Genomic DNA, 20,148 nt, shown 5'->3' with positions numbered 1-20,148 from the left:
TGTGATCTCAACAACGTATTTCTTGCCATCAGTAATATTACGTTCTCTTTGTCATTCCCTTGATAGGGCCATGTGGTCAAGGGTTATGATGTATCTACAGCATATTTTGGGATACATCATGTGTTTTAAAAAGTACATTCTTGTTTAAGCAACATCTAATTAAGGCATCCTTATTTTTTATTCATTTTCTTTTAGATCAAAACTGCTTTTGCCCTTGGAGTGAAGTCTGTGGAAATAAACTTGTAGTTAACCACAACGAGATCAAATTGCTCCAAACTGAACATCAGAAGGATGGATTTCTTATTCTTGATCAGCCAATACAGCCACTGCACACCTACATCCTGACATGGGATATCATTGAAGAGAATATGAAGAATTATGGATTTTTTCGATTTGGGTTGTCCACCATAGACCCAAAATCTTTGACCCAAGATGATTTTGGAGAGAAGTTTTCTGTTGAAGCTGGAAACTTTCATAAAAAAGGTGATATTTTTAGCAACAAAAATATCTCTTGCTTGAAAAGGTCTCTTTCTCCATTTAATTTTTTTGTGATGAATTTTTGTCTTCCCAATACTAATTTTCATACAGAAATAATACCTGATCATACATATCCCCCCAATGAAGTGAATTTTCTTCTTGAAACTTTTCTCCATCTTCATGAAGATTATTACTTTTTGTCATGAGACTAATGTTACACTTAGGTGATCTTCATGAAGATTATTACTTTTTGTCATGAGACTAAATGTTACACTTAGGTGATCTTCATGAAGATTATTACTTTTTGTCATGAGACTAAATGTTACACTTAGATGATCTTCATGAAGATTATTACTTTTTGTCATGAGACTAATGTTACACTTAGATGATCTTCATGAAGATTATTACTTTTTGTCATGAGACTAAATGTTACACTTAGGTGAGCTTCATGAAGATTATTACTTTTTGTCATGAGACTAAATGTTACACTTAGGTGATCTTCATGAAGATTATTACTTTTTGTCATGAGACTAATGTTACACTTAGATGATAAGTAGATACTCAGTAATATTGATTGTTCTAACAGTCGTAATTCAGAAGTAAAGAATAAAAGGACATGTAAAGGTTGGACATATGAACAGACATTGCTTTAATAATGGATTTTGTTATGTTTAAACTTTGTATTTTAATGTACATCACACCATTTATGGCTGACTGTGAAGCATATGCTATAAGATTAGAATTATTGTCAATATGGCTGCAAACATATTTGCTTGATTTTTATAATCACTGAGAAGACAGCAGAGACTGGTGATGTCATGTGTTTGATGATATGAGTACATGTCACTAAGTGCATTCTCATAGAATAGGTATATCTTGCTTTTTTTTTGTTGTGTTGTTTTTTTTTACACAGGTTGTACCCTACAGTCTTTGTCATTAATTATTTTCTTTGATCAGAACTGACCCCTCAGAACTAAATGTTTCCCCATTTATCTTAAACTGCACCAATTTATTTGTGTTTTGAGTTACTTTTTGATAATTAAAAGCAAAATCTCTCTATCATCATTTTAACCAATATTTTTTATTCTTCAGATGGTTTGCAGGAATTTACATGGTTCTGTTCTCCAATCTACATTCATCAATACAGGGACAAATTTCTGATCAGTCTTGACAAGAATGGAATGCTGATACACAATGTGACATTAGACTCCAAAAATACAACCTTTAATATCCGTGACATTACCAAGCCACTCTTCCTGATTATTGACTTGTATTCAGGAAAACTTGATGTGAAGAAGTCTCCCTCAAATTTCCAGAGTTTGGGTAGGTCAATGTACACCATGGGTCTCAATCTCAAATTTCCAGAGTTTGGGTAGGTCAGTGTACACCATGGGTCTCAAACTCAATTTTCCTGGGTTTGGGTAGGTCAGTGTACACCATGGGTCTCAAACTCAAATTTCCAGGGTTTGGGTAGGTCAGTGTACACCATGGGTCTCAAACTCAAATCATCATGTGGGCCACATGAGGACTGTTAATTATCCCTGGATCACTGGAACCTTTTCATTTGCACAATTAATTATTTTTTGAATTCCAGGTGTCATTGTGGGTCAAAGGAAATAATTCCATGGGCCACATGCATTCCATAGGCTGTGTGTTTGAGACCCCTGGTGTACTATATGATGAAAATTGTGAACAAAATCTCCCTTGAGTTTTCAGAGTTTGGGTAATTGAATGTAAATTGTATACTGTATTCATGAAACTCCATGTAAATATTGAAGTCTTCTTTGCATTTTCAGAGTTTGGTCAATGTACACTGTGTTCAGTGTAATACCTAAACAGTATGCTTGAGAAACATTATTTGGGTAAATGAATATTGTGAGAACAAAGCTTGTCATATTAAGCCCAAACCAATGCCATCATAAACTGTCTCTGTCAGAAGAGCAAGTTTCCATTATGTATGTTTGACCTTTCAACTGACAAGTTTCATTCTCTGTACCAATATAGTGAACCTGAACACTAAGCACATATATGATCCATTTTAGACTGATTTCAAGTACAGAGTTAAGTCATAATGAGACACAAAGCAGACGTGATGGTAAGTTCCATGAAAACAGGTTTTATCATCTACTTCCTTAACACTAAGTTATTGGGCTCAAGACATGTATTCTTAACAATGGATATGTATTGTCAGTCTTGATAAAAAAGAGAAGTGTTTACTTCTTAATGTACAAGTGGATATGATGACAATTAAGGTATATGCGACTTCTTTTTCCTCATCAGGATATTTAATATTTTTGGATATCACACTTTAAACCACTCCCACTTTACAATACCCCCAATTACCTTTTGAACATTATGGTTTACAGTTGAAATTAAATCTTGAGAAAAGTAGCATGTTTTCATACTTTTGTATTTTATCTAAAAATCTTTTTGACCCTTAAACCTCCTTGTATAAGGGGAGGGGAATTTATACATTGTTATGTATATCTGTATTATGTGGTCATTTTTATGATTTTTGATTATCAGGGTAATTTTTGAACACATTGCATAGCTTCAAGATAGTGGCTTTGTACTTTCAGATGAGGTCATTATTTGGGAGTAAGCTTGTTATTTCAGCCTTTTGACCTTGGAAGCTGTAGAAGAAATCTTGTTGATGAATTTAATGTGATTTGAGTTCAGGTAATGGTTTCCCCCTAAGAAAACCAGGTGATCTAATGTCTGACTGGTTAGCTGCTAAAGGACCTGACCTTGCTGACATGTTGGAATGATCTAGAAATAATTATTCAATCCTCTTTCTGAATCTGAGATTGCATATTAGGTTTTTTTTATATAAGAGATCTTTACATGAGAATTAGTTATTCCTATCTTAAACATAGTCTTAGTGGAGTCATTAAGCTGTGTTCACTGATTGAGTGGAGAGGATTTTATTTATTTATTATTAATTGCAATTACAAGGTGCTCATAAACTTCAGGAATAAGTAACTATTTTGGAACTCATGTAAAGACATTGTAGATTATATCACTGTGATACATTCAGACTATTAGCATATCAAACTATTACAGATTATTTGCACATCAGCACAAAGAATGGAATTCATTGGGCCATTGGAAGTCATTTAGAATACTAGATTCTTTTGGACATGTGATAGAACCTTTAGGACTATTTCTGATTTCATTTATCATATTCTAAATTATTTTTAAGTTTTCACTTTGTATTCTAGTGAATGTAGTTTTTATTTTTCAAGACTTTAAGCAGGTATCCCTTGTAAAACTTCCTTAATTCCACACTGGAGGCAGAAGAGGTTTTGTCTCCAAAGATTGTAAATCCCTTTTTTTTCCTGTTTATCTTGAATATTTCCTGTTAATTCTGTGGTAGTTGCAAATGTTATTGCAGTAATGCTCACTAATTTGACTCCCTTTCGAATAAAATTTTGAAGCATTAAATTTGTACATGTTAATTATGATCAGATTTGACAATAGATAATAGTAAATTAAGAAAAGCACTCTACTAGCAGATGAATTTATTATATAAATTCTTGCTAAATTCAGCATGAAGTACTGCAGAGCAAATTACCTTTATACTTATTTCAAATAGAGAGCTGATTCAGTTTTATTTTGAAATTTTGTCAGGAGACAAATTCCAATTTGAAGAAAAATATAACTCGTTTAAAAATTATTCTCTCTAATTATCAGTGTCTGTTTCCAGGTTGACAATGTAAGCTATGTTGAAATAAAAGTTACTGTGTACAATCTCTCTCTCTGACATGTAAAAACACATTTTATTTAAATAAAATGAAACCTTGTGTGGGTTAACAGATGGCTTTATAGTTTGTAACAGATGAATTTATCTGAATCTTCATCATCACTGTTTGTATTTTCTCTGTGCATTACTGGGGTGGGGATATTATCAGATTTATCTTTCAAAAATTACACTTGATGTGATTTTCCAAAAAATATGAATAATTTTATATTTAAATATGGACCGTGACATCTTGTTGTATTGAAATGCATGATCCATGATCAGGGAAACATTTTATGTGGGCTCTATGAAGCACGTAATGCTGCATTACATAACAAACAGCCTATTAAATGTATTTAGAATTGTTGGTTTGGTCATCTGTTGAGTTTACATGTAATATTACCAAATGGACACTATGAAGTGATGTAAAATGTGTAATCACTTAAATATTTTCAGTAGAGGATGGATTTGTATGTATTATTTATAGTGTACACAGATTTTTATTTATTTGGTTCAGTACATTGTTTTAATCTATATGACAAATATTGAAAACATTCATTCGAATATAGTTTATCAGTTTAGTTACAAATTTGTCGTATTTTACCCAATTATCATTCTTAAGAAGATGACGTGAATAAAAAGAAACATTTTGTTGCCAAAGAACGTGGATCCAAGTGTGTATTTATATAGGGTTTAGCAATTAGGCAAACAGTGTAAAATTAATAAATTATGCCCATAAATGCCTAAAAAGAACCAAATATTTGGGAACCAAAACTTAGCTTTGAGTCACATGAACAAATTTTTGGTTAGTCAACTAAAAGCAATAATAAATGAAGTTGAAAAGGGTGGGGACAGTTAGTATATGCTTTTGTAAGAAAAAGAACTTTTTCCCACATGTTGCAGCTGTTAATTTCTCCATAGTATTACATACATATCATTTTTTGTAATTCAGCATAAATGCCTACTATTATGCAAATTTAGTTGTGAAATGGGTATCTATGGTAGATACAAGTGTATTTTTTGATGTACAGTTAAAAAATAATCCCCAATTTTCTATGTCTGTTTGGTTTATCTATGTGGATTTTTTTTTCTCCTTGATAGTCCCTCCCCCCCCGATCCACCATGTTCTTTAACTTCTTTGGTATTAGGCATAAGCTAAAACAAATCAATCAGTAATGTAGATTGCCTGAAATGGCAAAGCCACGTGTTTGCCAAGGCTATAAAATCTGTCGCAGAATGCACTGATTGCTGTTAAAATGAGGCTTCTTATTTTCACAACTTTAAATAGATAACTTTGCTAATTACTTGTACTCCAGACTGGAGATGAATGAGGATCTGGCTTCAAAGTTTGTAAATCTCTATCGATGCATTTACTGTAAATATGATAGAGCTTTTTACAAAAAAATTAAAATGTAATGTAGAAATTCTTCTAGTGAATATAAACAGGTACTATAAATTAGCTACTTGTATAAATTTACTTAAGTAATTTGAAGTCACTGTTCAGATATGTGGTGATGTCATAAGCAAGTGTTATGACTCTATGGTCTTAACCTAAGTAACAAAAAAGAGTGAAGAACAACAAATTTTGTAAAATTCAACAAATAATTTATTTCCCTGGAATACAAAATGAAAATTTAAAAAGAACTTACAGTTTTGTGAATTCAAATAGACCTAAAAGTGATATCACAAGTTCAATTGTTTGATGTTCTAATTTAATTCTTGTGGTATTCCAAATAAATTCTGATATTGAATTTGTTGATCTCGAATGTGCTAATGATGTGGAGTGTTGCAATGTGCTAACATTCTTTTGATGTATCGCATTAATATAATCCAAAATGTTCTTGTCTGAATTCACTGTAATTTTAAATTAATGTTTTAGTCCAAGAATATTATTTAACACTTTCTTCATGATTCCAGTGAATAATAATTTGAATAAGAAATCTGTCCAAATTAAAATACTGAACATAACAATAACTCTGATTCTGCTTCAGATATTAAGACAGTAATGAGTAATTTTTCAAGTAAACAACATTGATATAAAAAGCTAAGACACAATAATGGGGTTAATATGTAGGTATGTCTCCTCTGAAACATTCAAAGTTGTCAAAAAGTATTTCTAAGTAAAAACTGATATCCTACATTCAGATTCCATTAAAAATGTTTGCCTTCATTAATATTGATTGGAACATTTAATATATGATCTCAGAGAAATATTAGCTATGTATTATGTTATATTATGTTGTTTACAAAAAAATGTCTCTGGTCAGGAACACCATTAGCTTGATTTTGAACAAAGTCAAATACAAAATACAGATGTGCATAACATATGATGATCATTAAGAAAAGCCAACAAATAATACACATTAAATATACATAACACAAGTAATTAGTAAATAATCAAATAATTTGAAGAGTACTTTGAAAGTGCAAAGGGCCTATAATAAACTCAACCTAATTGGCCTTCAGGTTCCTGTTTTGGAAAACAGGAGAAAAATACTGCATTCATCTGCAAAGGGTAATGACTTAAGCAAGAATTGTGGAAGGACAGTAATTTGTCAATATGTGTATCTTGAAATGATGTTCACAACACTCACAAATTTTATAGCAAATCATTGAAAACTGTGACTAGTTATTTCACAAGATTTGGTCATGTTATACACTACATAAGAATCCAAGTTAAGAAGGGCAATAACTGTAACAAAAGTCATAGCAGTGATTTGTTGATATGCACATTTTTAGATGATGGTCATGACATTTTTCAAGTTTCATTGCAATCCACTGAAATTTGTGAGGCTAGTTGTGCTCAGAAGATTCTGTTATACACTGCATTCAGCTGCTAGATGAAAAAAGGGCAGTAACTCTTATATAAACTGCAGGATCATTGTGATTTGTTGACCTGTGCATCTTCAAGTGATGAGCATAATAATTATCCATCCAGAATTTTGGGACTTGTACTGACAAGATTGTGGCATTAAACTACAATTCAAAAAGGGCAATAATTGTACCCAAAACTGCAGGGGCAATTAAGGTATTTGTCTGTATGTACATTTTAAAATGATGATCATTATTATTTACCACGTTTCCTGGTGATCCACTGAAATCTTTTGAGACTAGTTGTGTCAACAAAATCCTGTCATACTCTGCATTTAGCTGCAAGTCAGAAAAGGCAAAACCTCTTTGAATAGTTGTGGGATGACAGTGATTTTTTGAATAGTTGTGAGATGACAGTGATTTTTTTGAATAGTTGTGGGATCACAGTGATTTTTTGATACATGTATGTATAATTGATGTGCATAATATTTACCCAGTTTCATGGCACATAGACAGGCAGATGTAAAGCCATATCTGCTTGGTGGTATAACAAATTTAGCATCAGAAACTTATAATTCTGTGAGAAATTGAACTGCTGTTATATTTGTCCTCATCCTGTGAGATATCTCTGATATAATTTTTTTTAATGAGACCAATTTTTTTTGTTAAACCATGGAGTTGTCATAGAATAAATGTCACATATACACATGCATAGGTTGGTTATACCTAGCAGCTGAAGACTTTCTTTTTGTTACATTAATTGGTGTATTATTCTAATGTTCTCACTTGAGTGGAATAAACCCAAGAAAACTGCTAAGACCTATTAACTCGATACCTGTAGTATTCATTTGTATCATAATAATTTTACTGTACAGGAAGGCTTGACACAATCCTGTTACCCTCACACACACACACCAGCACATTCACAAATTTCTTCTGTTTTATCTTTTAATTTAGCTGTACTGGTAATAGACCTAAAAAGCTGATGGGATGCCTTTTTAGTCTCATATCTATTGTCCTTCTGTCCATTATCACAAGTTTTTTTTGATCACTCCAAAATTACTTGTAGGATTCATCCCATGGACTAGTTGGTCCAAAGTGAAAATGGTGATGCTTGGACAGCGCATCAGGCTGCCAAGGCAACTATCTTGAAACTCTTGTCATCATTACTTATCCAGAATGAATGGTCATATCAGTATGAAGTTATCACTAAAACACTTCTCATGATGTCTGGTTGGTCATACATAAAAATGGTGCCAATCTAATATGTGTAATATGTCCAACACAGTGGTCATCTTGAAAATGTTCTTATTGCTACTTCTAAATTGATGGTCATATCAACATGGGGTTTCACAAAAAAACATTTTTTAATGTCTAATTGATGCTAATTGAAAACAGTGCTGATCTGACATCTAATATGACCACCATGGCAGTCATATTTAAAATATTATTACTGTTCTCCTGAACAGAAATCATATTAACTTCTTTTGATATCTGTTTAGTTTTAAACGAAAATGCTGCCAGTTTGATATCTGAAAATAGACAGATTGACATCATTGAAAATCTTGTTTTGGCTACTCCTTCTGAATCACTAGTGGCCATCTTAAAAATCCTATCACTACTTCCAATATGGCAGTCATAGCAACCAACTTAAAAATCTTGTTTTGGCTACTCCTTCTGAACAAAACTTCATCCTGACATGGTGTTCACATCTGAAGACTTTTATGATGGTCCTAAATGAAAATGGTGCCACTCACACATTCAGTATAGTTTGCCATTGCTGCCATCTTGAGAACCTTGTTATCACTACTCATCTGAATGGACATTCATATCAAATGAGGTTTTTGCTAAAATACTTCTTAGGATGTTTTGTTGGTCCAAAATATTTTTTTTTATCAATCTGACCTGCAATATGGCCACCACAGTGGCAATCTTGAAAATTTTATCGCTACTTTTCTTTTCAATGATCATATCAGCATTGGGTTTTCACTGAAAGACTTTTTGTGATGCCATGTTGGTTGCAAATGAAAATGGTGCTGATCTGATCACCAAAATGGCTACCACTATGGCCATAATGAAAATCTTCCTAGGCTCATTCTTCTGGATGGCTGGTCATATTAATATTGCACTTTTGCCAGTCAACTTCTAATTATGTCTAGTTGGTCATAAATATCCAATATGGCCACCATAACTACCATCTTAAAAATCTTGTTATTATTACTTATCCAGAATAGAGAGTCATATCAACATGGATTTTTCACCAGAAGTCAAATTATAATGTCTTGTTAAAATTAAAAGAATGCATATCTGACAACCAGCATTGCCACCATAGTGGATATCTTGAGACTCTGACAACCAGCATTGCCACCAAAGTGGATATCTTGAGAATCTTGTTGTTGCTACTCTTCTTAAATGGAATGCTATTTTGAAATTGGGTTTTCATCCGTTCTTATTGTGTCCAGTTTGTTCTAATTGAAAGTGATGCAAATTGATCCTGTCATCTTGAAATTACTGTTATTTCTACTCATTCCAAATGGATCATTATATCATCATTTTGTATTCACCAATATACTTCTTAGGATACCAAGTTGGCCCTAAATGAAGTTGATGCCAATCATTCATCCAGTATGGCTTCTACGATGGATGTCTTGAAAATGTTGTTGTTGTTACTTCCCTGAATGATGTTTATACTGACATGGGATTTTCATCCAAAAGACTTCTAATGATGTTTGCTAGGTGGAGAATGATAATGTTGCCACTCTGACATCAAAATTTTTCCACCACAGCCAAAATGTTTGCAGCATATAAAAGGAAGAGATGGTGTTATTTTGAACTCATGGAAATTCTCTTTGCCCAGTTGAACATCAGTCCCTTCAATGGCCTCTTGTTATGCATTGAAGCATTGTGATACCCTCCATTTATCAGTGTTTCTGTCCATTACTACATCTCCAGAACAATTGCAGGATGGCATATATATGAAACTTTGTTGTCATTTTGTAATTCTGGTAACCATCTGCAAGAAAAATATCATCATTAGCTCCTGTCTTTGGGGGTTCTGGGGAGAATATTTTTAAATTCAGATGCACAGATAGTTCAATTACTATAAAATATCAAATATTTAATAACCAGACTTAATATATGTGGTCAGAGCAGGAAGATGAAACATGTATGTGATTTTGATTTTGCATTATGTCCTATGAATCGCTGCAGATGGGGAGGGGTAGAAAGCAAGTACTCTATACTACATGTGTGTGTGGGGGGATGAATACTGTATGTGTATCTGTTTGTATTTATCCTTATAATATATAGAGTAAACAGCATGGGATTTGCAATGATGTTTTTGTTTTTAGCTCTACTGGTCATAGACTAGAGGAGCTTATGGGATGTCCAGTTGTCCATCATCCAGTATTGGTCCATCAGTTAGCATCAACTTTTATCAATACTCCTTCTAAACTACTTGGAAGATTACCATTAAGTTTAGATAAACATTTATCCCAAGATCTAGTTGTTTTTAAATAAACAATGGTGCTGCACAGACATCTGGTATTGTTGCCACAGCAACCATCTGGAAAGTTTTGTTACTGCTACTCCTGCTAAAAATGGAAGGCCACATCAACTTGAGGTTTTCACTGAAAAACTTTTTATGATGTCTACCTGGTTCTAAATGAAAATGATGGCAATCATACATACAATATAGCAGTCTGACTAAGATGTATATTTGGTCATGAATGAAATTTGGCCTCAAGTAAAGCTGCATTGCAGCCACCTTGAAAATCATTCTGTATCTGTTCCTTCTAACTTCTTAAGTCATATTGAAGTGGCTTTTACCAGAAGACTTCTTATTGTGACAACTTGGTCCTGAATAAAAATTCTGACATTCAGTATGTCCACCATAACAGCTATCTTGAAAACCTAATCACTAGACCTCTAGAATTACTGGTCCTATTGAAATAGGGTTTTCACCAGAAGATATCATATGATATTTTGTTTGTACTAAATGAAAATTATGACACCAAGACATCCAGTATAGGTGTCATAATGAACATATTGAAAATATTGTCATTTATTTCTCCTGATGGTATGGTCAGAGTGGCATAGGATTTTCACAAAAATTCTTGAAAAATGCTGTTTATTTTTTTCCTTAATGAAAATAGAACAATCTTACGTACAATATGACTGCCACAGTGGCTAATTTGACATTCTTACCACTCAAGAATATCACAGTGGCAAATTTGACATTCTTACCACTCAAGAATACCACAGTGGCTTATTTGACATTCTTACCACTCAAGAATATCACAGTGGCTAATTTGAAATTATTACCACTCAAGAATATCACAGTGGCTAATTTGACATTCTTACCACTCAAGAATACCACAGTGGCAAATTTGAAATTAGTACCACTCAAGAATATCACAGTGGCTAATTTGACATTCTTACCACTCAAGAATATCACAGTGGCTAATTTGACATTCTTACCACTCAAGAATATCACAGTGGCAAATTTGAAATTAGTACCACTCAAGAATATCACAGTGGCTAATTTGACATTCCTACCACTCAAGAATATCACAGTGGCAAATTTGAAATTATTACCACTCAAGAATATCACTGTGGCTAATTTGACATTCTTACCACTCAAGAATATCACAGTGGCTAATTTGACATTCTTACCACTCAAGAATATCACAGTGGCTAATTTGACATTCTTACCACTCAAGAATATCACAGTGGCAAATTTGAAATTAGTACCACTCAAGAATATCACAGTGGCTAATTTGACATTCTTACCACTCAAGAATATCACAGTGGCAAATTTGAAATTATTACCAGTCAAGAATATCACAGTGGCTAATTTGACATTCTTACCACTCAAGAATATCACAGTGGCTAATTTGACATTCTTACCACTCAAGAATATCACAGTGACAAATTTGAAAATATTACCACTCAAGAATATCACAGTGGCTAATTTGACATTCCTACCACTCAAGAATATCACAGTGGCTAATTTGACATTCCTACCACTCAAGAATATCACAGTGGCTAATTTGACATTCTTACCACTCAAGAATATCACAGTGGCAAATTTGAAATTATTACCACTCAAGAATATCACAGTGGCTAATTTGACTCTCTTACCACTCAAGAATATCACAGTGGCAAATTTGAAAATATTACTACTCAAGAATATCACAGTGGCTAATTTGACATTCTTACCACTCAAGAATATCACAGTGGCAAATTTGAAAATATTACCACTCAAGAATATCACAGTGGCTAATTTGACATTCCTATCACTCAAGAATATCACAGTGGCTAATTTGACATTCCTACCACTCAAGAATACCACAGTGGCTAATTTGACATTCTTACCACTCAAGAATATCACAGTGGCTAATTTGACATTCTTACCACTCAAGAATATCACAGTGGCAAATTTGACATTCTTACCACTCTAGAATACCACAGTGGCAAATTTGACATTCTTACCACTCAAGAATACCACAGTGGCTTATTTGACATTCTTACCACTCAAGAATATCACAGTGGCAAATTTGAAATTATTACCACTCAAGAATATCACAGTGGCAAATTTGAAATTATTACCACTCAAGAATATCACAGTGGCTAATTTGACTCTCTTACCACTCAAGAATATCACAGTGGCAAATTTGAAAATATTACTACTCAAGAATATCACAGTGGCTAATTTGACATTCTTACCACTCAAGAATATCACAGTGGCAAATTTGAAAATATTACCACTCAAGAATATCACAGTGGCTAATTTGACATTCCTACCACTCAAGAATATCACAGTGGCTAATTTGACATTCCTACCACTCAAGAATATCACAGTGGCTAATTTGACATTCCTACCACTTAAGAATACCACAGTGGCTAATTTGACATTCTTACCACTCAAGAATATCACAGTGGCTAATTTGACATTCTTACCACTCAAGAATATCACAGTGGCTAATTTGGAAATCTTACCACTCAAAAATATCACAGTGGCTAACTTGAACATCTTACCACTCAAGAACACTGGCTAATTTGGAAATCTTACCACTCAAGAATATCATAGTGGCTAATTTGAAAATCTTACCACTCAAGAACACTGGCTAATTTGGAAATCTTACCACTCAAGAATAGCACAGGTTGTTTCAACACAAGGCAGCTTAAATGAAATGGTCTTATCTTGAGGTCTTGGAAAATATTTTCAGAAAGTAGAGCATCAGTCCCATTAAGGGAAAATCTAGAAGTACACATGATAAATAAAATGTGACCATTTGTTTTCCATTTCAGACCCAAGGTCCAGTGTCAAACAGTTTTACCTTTTTGAGAACATTCAAAAAGACACTGATGAGGAGAAGTTAAAACTTGATTTGGAACACAGGCTAAGTCAAAAACCATTCCAAGTCTACTATGGAACAAATCCATTCAAGGCTGTTGTTGTTTTCAGATCCCAAATTGGTAAATTGTTTTCTAATATAGAGTGCACTTTAGATAAAACATCACATTTTGTCATTTCTTCAAGTAAAGTTGAGGCAGACTGATGTCTTTTCTGACAGTATTATGATGGCCATAATCACTAAAATTATTTTACCAGATGTTTGAAATTAGCAAATGTTTTTAGGTGGTATAATCTTGCTTTATTGACTCTGAACTCATTATTTTTCATGTAAAAGTTTTAGCAAACACTGACGTTTATATCAGTTGAGATTAGTGAATATCGTTCATATGGTTCATCATTATCAACCCACACAGTGATAGAGGCTGGTAAGTGGATGGGTGGGTTAAGAAGAATGTGTTAGTTGAAAAAATATTTTAAAAGAAAGTTTATACTTAATGAGGGAAGTGTATTTATCATGTCATATATGTATTATATTGAATAGGGTAATTAGAAAATCATAAAAGAGTTATTAATAAATTTAATTACTTTACATAAAGCAGTTTTAAAAATCCAGTATTCAGTTAGAAAGTGCAATATTGGACAACTTGCAGCATACATGCATAAGTAAAGCCACGCTGATCACTGAAGAAAATGAATTTTAGTAGCAACATTGTTGTCCATAAACCTGTTCACTGTCCTTAAGTTATATTATACATGTGGAACATACACCAGTGTTGTCCATAATGCATGAACCTATAGTTTGATATTCATGCTAATGGCTTTCTCTAGTTGATGTTCACACCAATGACTTTATCTCATTTATACATGTGAAACATGAAACAGTTTGTGTAATATTCTTGAACCATTGGTTTGATGTGCATGGGCTTTCTCACATGATATATGTGTGGCACATACAATAGCATTGTCCATTGTCCATGAACTTGCAGTTAGATATTCATGTTAGTTGTTTGTCACATACTGTGCATATGAAACATGTGACAGTGTTGATCATTATCCATGAACTTATGGATTAATTGATACTCATGCTAATGGCTTGATCTCATATTGTACAAGTGGAATACACAACAGTGTTGTTAATCTATGAATGTATGATTGGATATTCATTGGTTTATCACATATGATACATGTAGAAGATATAACAATGTTGTCCATTATCAATGAACCAGTCATGCAAATGGCTTTATCTCATGGTATAAATGTGGAACATGAAACATCCTACTTTTATGTTCATGCTAATGGCTTTATTTCACATTATACTTGAGGAACATGAATCAGTTATTTTATATTCATGCTAGTGGCTTTTTATCTCATATTATATATGTGGACCATAAACCAGTTCTTTTGTATCCATGCTAATGGCTTTATCTCATGCTCATGCTATACATGTGGAAGTGGAACCAGTCAGTTTATATTCATGCTAATGGCTTTATCTTATGTTATACAAGTAGAACCAGTCATTTTGTATTCATGCTAATGGCTTTATATCATGCTATTTGTGGGGAACAATAAGTAGTTATTATATAATTTATTCTGATGGCTTTATCTGATTTAATAAATATGGAACATGAACCAGTCATTTTATTTTCATGCTAATGGTTCTTTCTCTTGTTATACTTGTGGAACATGCTTCCTTGGTTAAACTTGAGAATTTGAAGATTCCTGATGATACAGTTTGACCAAAAATTACATAAGAGCTACATTTCCTGTTTGAATTAGTGGATATTTAAAACAGTGCATGCACATAATTTACTAGGAGACATCAAAGATCTTTTGCAGGAAGTAGGTCAGGAGGTGAAGATGAATGTCACAAAAGTTGATGCCAATTTTGTTTTATGAATAAGCTGAAGAATCACTGTCTCTGTCCTCCTGACAGTCAGATCCTAATTAGGAAAGAAGTCTTTTATTTAAGTATTGAGGATAGTTATGGTGATTTTACTGCAACAAATTAAATGTTGCCAGTGACAACAGAGTCTGTAAAATTAAGATTGGACAATAAAGCCACCATTAATATTTCTCAACTTTTTAAGACCACTATTTATCCACATACTAACACACTATCAAAATATTGTAGAATAATAGCAAACTGTAAATCTTTATGGCAGACATCATAGGAAGAGACAAGATATCATGATGGCATCCACATTTCTCACTTTGATTTTTCTGCAGCAGATTTTCATATTTGATGAATCAAAAAATTGTGTTATATAGGCATTTTGTTTGAATGGACCACTGACCATACATTTGCACTCATTAGGCATGAGTCATTAAGAGAATTTTGTCCGACCTTTCACTTATAGTTCTTGCTATAAAACAACTATATATAAATTCCTAACATCACTCCACATTACATGTCAGTTTTCTTGAAAATTTAAATTGTTGCAAAGTATTATATAATTAATCCTGTCTATAGATTATAATCAACTGATGACAAACTGTACTTTATGGTCAAGTGACCTTTATGTATAGGTAACAAGGATGAGAAAATTATAAAAATGAGTCTGTTAACATGATACATGATATGGCATGTTTTTTTATTTGAAGATGTCTCTTAAGGAAGGTTTCTTTGTACCACAGTTATCATTGACTTACTGTCAACAAGTCAAGATTCAGTTGCATATATATAATCCTATGCTAATAAATAGGTTGTGCCATCTCCTCACATGTGATAGGTCACTTCCTTGTCTTTACTCTCTGAATTTGTCATTAGCTTTAGGTCAAGTGAGGACAATGAAAACATGTCCAACAGCCAAGCAGGTGTCTGAGCCCCAGACGCTGCAGGTTGTGCCAAAACCCAATGAAAGTTTTGAAGGGGGCCTAAAGGACTACTATGAACAGTATTTTAGCAATCATGAGGCCAGTGATGGTGGTGAACTCCGCAAGATATGGATTAAAGAGGGTTATTTACTAGTTACATTTAAGAATGTTGAAGGTAGGTTCAACATTGTTCAAGATAAAATTCATTACTTGTTTTGTTTATTATTTGTATCTTGTCCACATCAGCATTTAGATTCAACTTTTCTGGATGGGACATCTGTTTTGTTGCTAGAATCTCACATGTGTCCCTGACATTTTCAGTTGTCTAGTAATTACCAATAAGGGGTTGAGTTGGAATAAAAATGGCTGTTTTAGATTGCCTTCTGAAACTTTTGATTGGGTGACTTTGTTGATTGACAACACAGATTGACATTATTATCATCATCAACTATGTGTGATGATTTTTTTTTATAAAGATTGTACATTATAGTATACCTTGTATGTGAAACATTGTTCTGAGAAATTCTTGCTTAAGTCAGTTTATTACATTAGTAAGAACACCAAAAGTATAAATGTTGTTACTTTTGGGGGTCATATGTAATATAGAGTTTAGCACTTTATGTAAAATAATTTGCTTGCACCAGCACTGTCAACAGCAGTAAAATCTGCTATAAAGGTCAGCTATAATTAAGCAAGTACTTGTTTTATATAGACACCTTTTAGATTCCAATTCAGAGTTCAATCTAGGCTGTAATTTTGTGGCACAGATAGTTAATTATGGCCCACTCAGTTCAATTTATATACCTGTCAGAACATTATGTGTCCTTCAAAACAATATGTGAGTTGAAAAGAATGATTTTCTCTAATTTTGTAGAAGAGAGAGAGAGAGAGAGAGAGAGAGAGAGAGAGATTTCTTGCTGCCACAGTATGTGCCCATAACCTGCATAAACAGTAAATAGTTGTGCTTGATGATCATAAAAAACTAACATCTTGGGGCAGTTGGTATTGTCCTAGAATGGATTCAGAGATATCAAGGCCATAAATTAACAGCTGCCATTGATCTGATCATTTAACTGACTGCAGACAGTATCTAGGGTGATGGTGTAATCTTTGTTACAGCCATTGTGCTAATTTTGCATAGTAAAATACAGGAAGTGGAACAACTCAATTTGCTTAAAGTGAGGTAAATTGAAGACATACACGTTAAGCCCACTTTATTAAAGACTATTGGCTTGAAGTCAGATTTTACTCCAAATATAACAAAGCAAAACATGATATTATTTCAGTAGTTGGAATAGAGTGGAAATTATTCTTTATTTAAGGAAACATGTTGAATGTTGCTGTAATTTAGGCAAGGGTGGGCAATTGTCAAAACATGTATAGCCCAGCAAAACTAAACTCTGTTGTGATTATGTGAGTCTGTGCGTATATGTGTGTGTGTATGTGTGTTTATGTGTGTGTGTGTGTGGTGATGATATTTGACATTGCTAAGTCTGTTTGTTTGAAAGTGTGGTAAATGCTCCATTGAAAACATTTTTTCCTCTTTTAATAAAATCTAAATTTTCATTTTTCTGAAGGCTTATGTAAACAGATAACGAGTTGTGTGAGTCAAAGTTATTTTTAGTTGTTTACAATAACCCCTCTTTGGGCCTTAAAACACATTATTACTCTTAGCTACCCTTAACTCTTGGGGATGTGACAGGTATGCAGATATGAATGATGCCTCCAAATAGTGCAGTTTCAAAATTATTGGTGCAATTTTCTACATTGCTATGCCCATCAAGTTACTGTTTGTGAATTCAGCTCTGTACCTTTAGTGTACATTATGTAGATTAGCATTTGACTGACAGAGACTCATACAGCTAGATTCATTACACTGATACAGACTGTATATTTAACACCATGATAATGCTGACCAGTCTTACTGTATGCAAATATATGTCTTCACAACAATTTGTTTAATGAACATTCTGTTGACTCCTTTTTTGGAAGTTCACTCAGATTAGTCTGAATCAAAGGAAACTGCATTAAATGTCTTTCTTTCACAAAAGGGCCATCATAAGCATCTAAATTTGCTCTGAATCAAATAGTGGATTGTACCTTCAGTTGAGTAATAATTAGGTAAAATGAAGATAAAGAGTTGACTTAAATGAAGAAATAAGTTTTATGTTAATTTATTTAGTATTATAAACTGCTTAGTGTCATATTACTAAAATTCAGACATGTTTTTAATCTATCAAGGGGCCCATGACCCAATATATCTGAATCCCTGATTGAGCACAAGTTGCTAAATGAAATTATTGTTGTCATGAACCACTATTAAGCAGCCAGCTCACTTGCTGAGGAAACTGACATTGGCCTTACCATTACACTTGAAAGGTTGCTGTTTTAACTGCTGTGTGTGTGTGTGTGTGTGTGTGTGTGTGTGAACAAAATGAAATCAAACAATTTTATTAAATTCTGGCAGCCTATGTGATGTGGACACAATAGTTATTAGTTACTTGGCAATACAATAGTTTTTTTTTTTTAAATGAGGGCTGTTGGAAGACAATGTATGTGTAGGATCTCTGTCAGGTGTGGAGACAAATGTTACAGTAATGAAATAAACATAACATCCATTATATATTTATTATGTACATGAAATGAAGATACTGAAAATGAAATATCAGCATTATTTCTCATAATTTTAGTTGATGGAGTACTGAAAATCACTGTGAGCAATTATTGGTCACATGACAGTTGTCATAGCTATGCAGCAAGATGGTTTCCATTAAAACGTTTTGTAAATCAGGTCTTTTAAAAGGACCTATGTACATAGAGTTCCTTCATGAGCAGAGACACGTGTTGTAATAGTGAAATAAATAGAGCAAACATAATACCATGTATATTTATTTAATATATGTGAGACCAATGTACAGAAATGTTACTCACCATTATTGTTCATAATTTCTCTTGATGAATTACTAAAATTATTACTGAAATTCTTCTGGAACATGATTATTCTGTTTTATATAAACCTCATCTAATAAGAGTTGACTGCATATCCATATTTTCCAGATGCAAGGTCTGTGTTAAATCGTGATCATGAAGTGGATGTTTTGCCCTATTTTGAGGACCTTGGTTTGGCCATCAATAAGGGTCACAGGCCAGAGTTCAAGGAAGAGTCTGCCCTATCAAATCCTGTGGATGTTGCAAAACTAAGGTAGATAACTAAGTTACATCAAGAATTAATCCTCTTTGTTTAAAGAAATAACTTAATTGATTTTGGTGCACAACCTTTTTTTTTTGCTCTAATAGTCATAGAGCAGAACAGCTTAAGCTGTGGCTTATTGTCCATTATCTCTCTGTCTGTTGTCCACCTGTTGGCACAAGTTAAGTCATGTGCGAGGAACTTGTCACCTAACTTGGTGTGTCCTTGAGCTAGGCACTTTACAATATCTTCAGCACTAAATAACCTATTTGTGTCCAGCGCCGTAAAGCATCAAACCAAAACAGAACCACTTGGGGGATTGCCATTAAGTTTTACATACACATTCATAATAGGGCCTAGACTGTCCTAAGGAGCTGCAGTTGCTCACTGGTTTGCATGCTGAACTGATGACCAAAGAGGTGCAGGTTCAAATCCTGCCACTGGATCATCTTAGGTTGGCTAACATCAATGTCTTGAAGGGCAAGGCACTTTATTCCAATTGCCTTGACACTAAATGACCTGCTTGTTTTGCTGTGCTTTAAGTACCTGTCCAAACATAGTTGATCCAAAATAAAAATGGTAGAAATCTGCATGACATCCATTATGGTTGCTGTGGTTGCCATCTTGATAATCTTGTTATTGCTTCTTCTTAATGGATCATCATTCTGACACGAAAAGAGTTCTGATTGTGTCTTGTTGAACTTAAATGAAAATGATGTCCCTCTGATATTCAGGAGTAGCTCTAATAATGAAAAT

General features: G+C 33.4%; 1 protein-coding gene across 1 annotated transcript in view; it reads left to right on the top strand.

The window, feature by feature from the left end:
- Nucleotides 1-20,148, top strand: part of LOC149787837 (protein mono-ADP-ribosyltransferase PARP14-like) — a 178,281-nt gene that overhangs the window by 30,914 nt on the left and 127,219 nt on the right. Inside the window, exons 4-8 of the mRNA XM_089974056.1 lie at nucleotides 196-483; nucleotides 1,570-1,800; nucleotides 13,340-13,507; nucleotides 16,156-16,377; nucleotides 19,260-19,404. Coding sequence (XP_089830182.1) covers nucleotides 196-483; nucleotides 1,570-1,800; nucleotides 13,340-13,507; nucleotides 16,156-16,377; nucleotides 19,260-19,404 — 1,054 coding nt within the window. The remainder of the gene's footprint in view (nucleotides 1-195; nucleotides 484-1,569; nucleotides 1,801-13,339; nucleotides 13,508-16,155; nucleotides 16,378-19,259; nucleotides 19,405-20,148) is intronic.

The sequence above is a fragment of the Sinohyriopsis cumingii genome, chromosome 11 (assembly GCF_028554795.1).
Source record: "Sinohyriopsis cumingii isolate HCF-2022 chromosome 11, ASM2855479v2, whole genome shotgun sequence".
Lineage (NCBI taxonomy): Eukaryota > Metazoa > Mollusca > Bivalvia > Unionida > Unionidae > Sinohyriopsis > Sinohyriopsis cumingii.
This window is presented reverse-complemented; position numbering and strand designations above follow the sequence as displayed.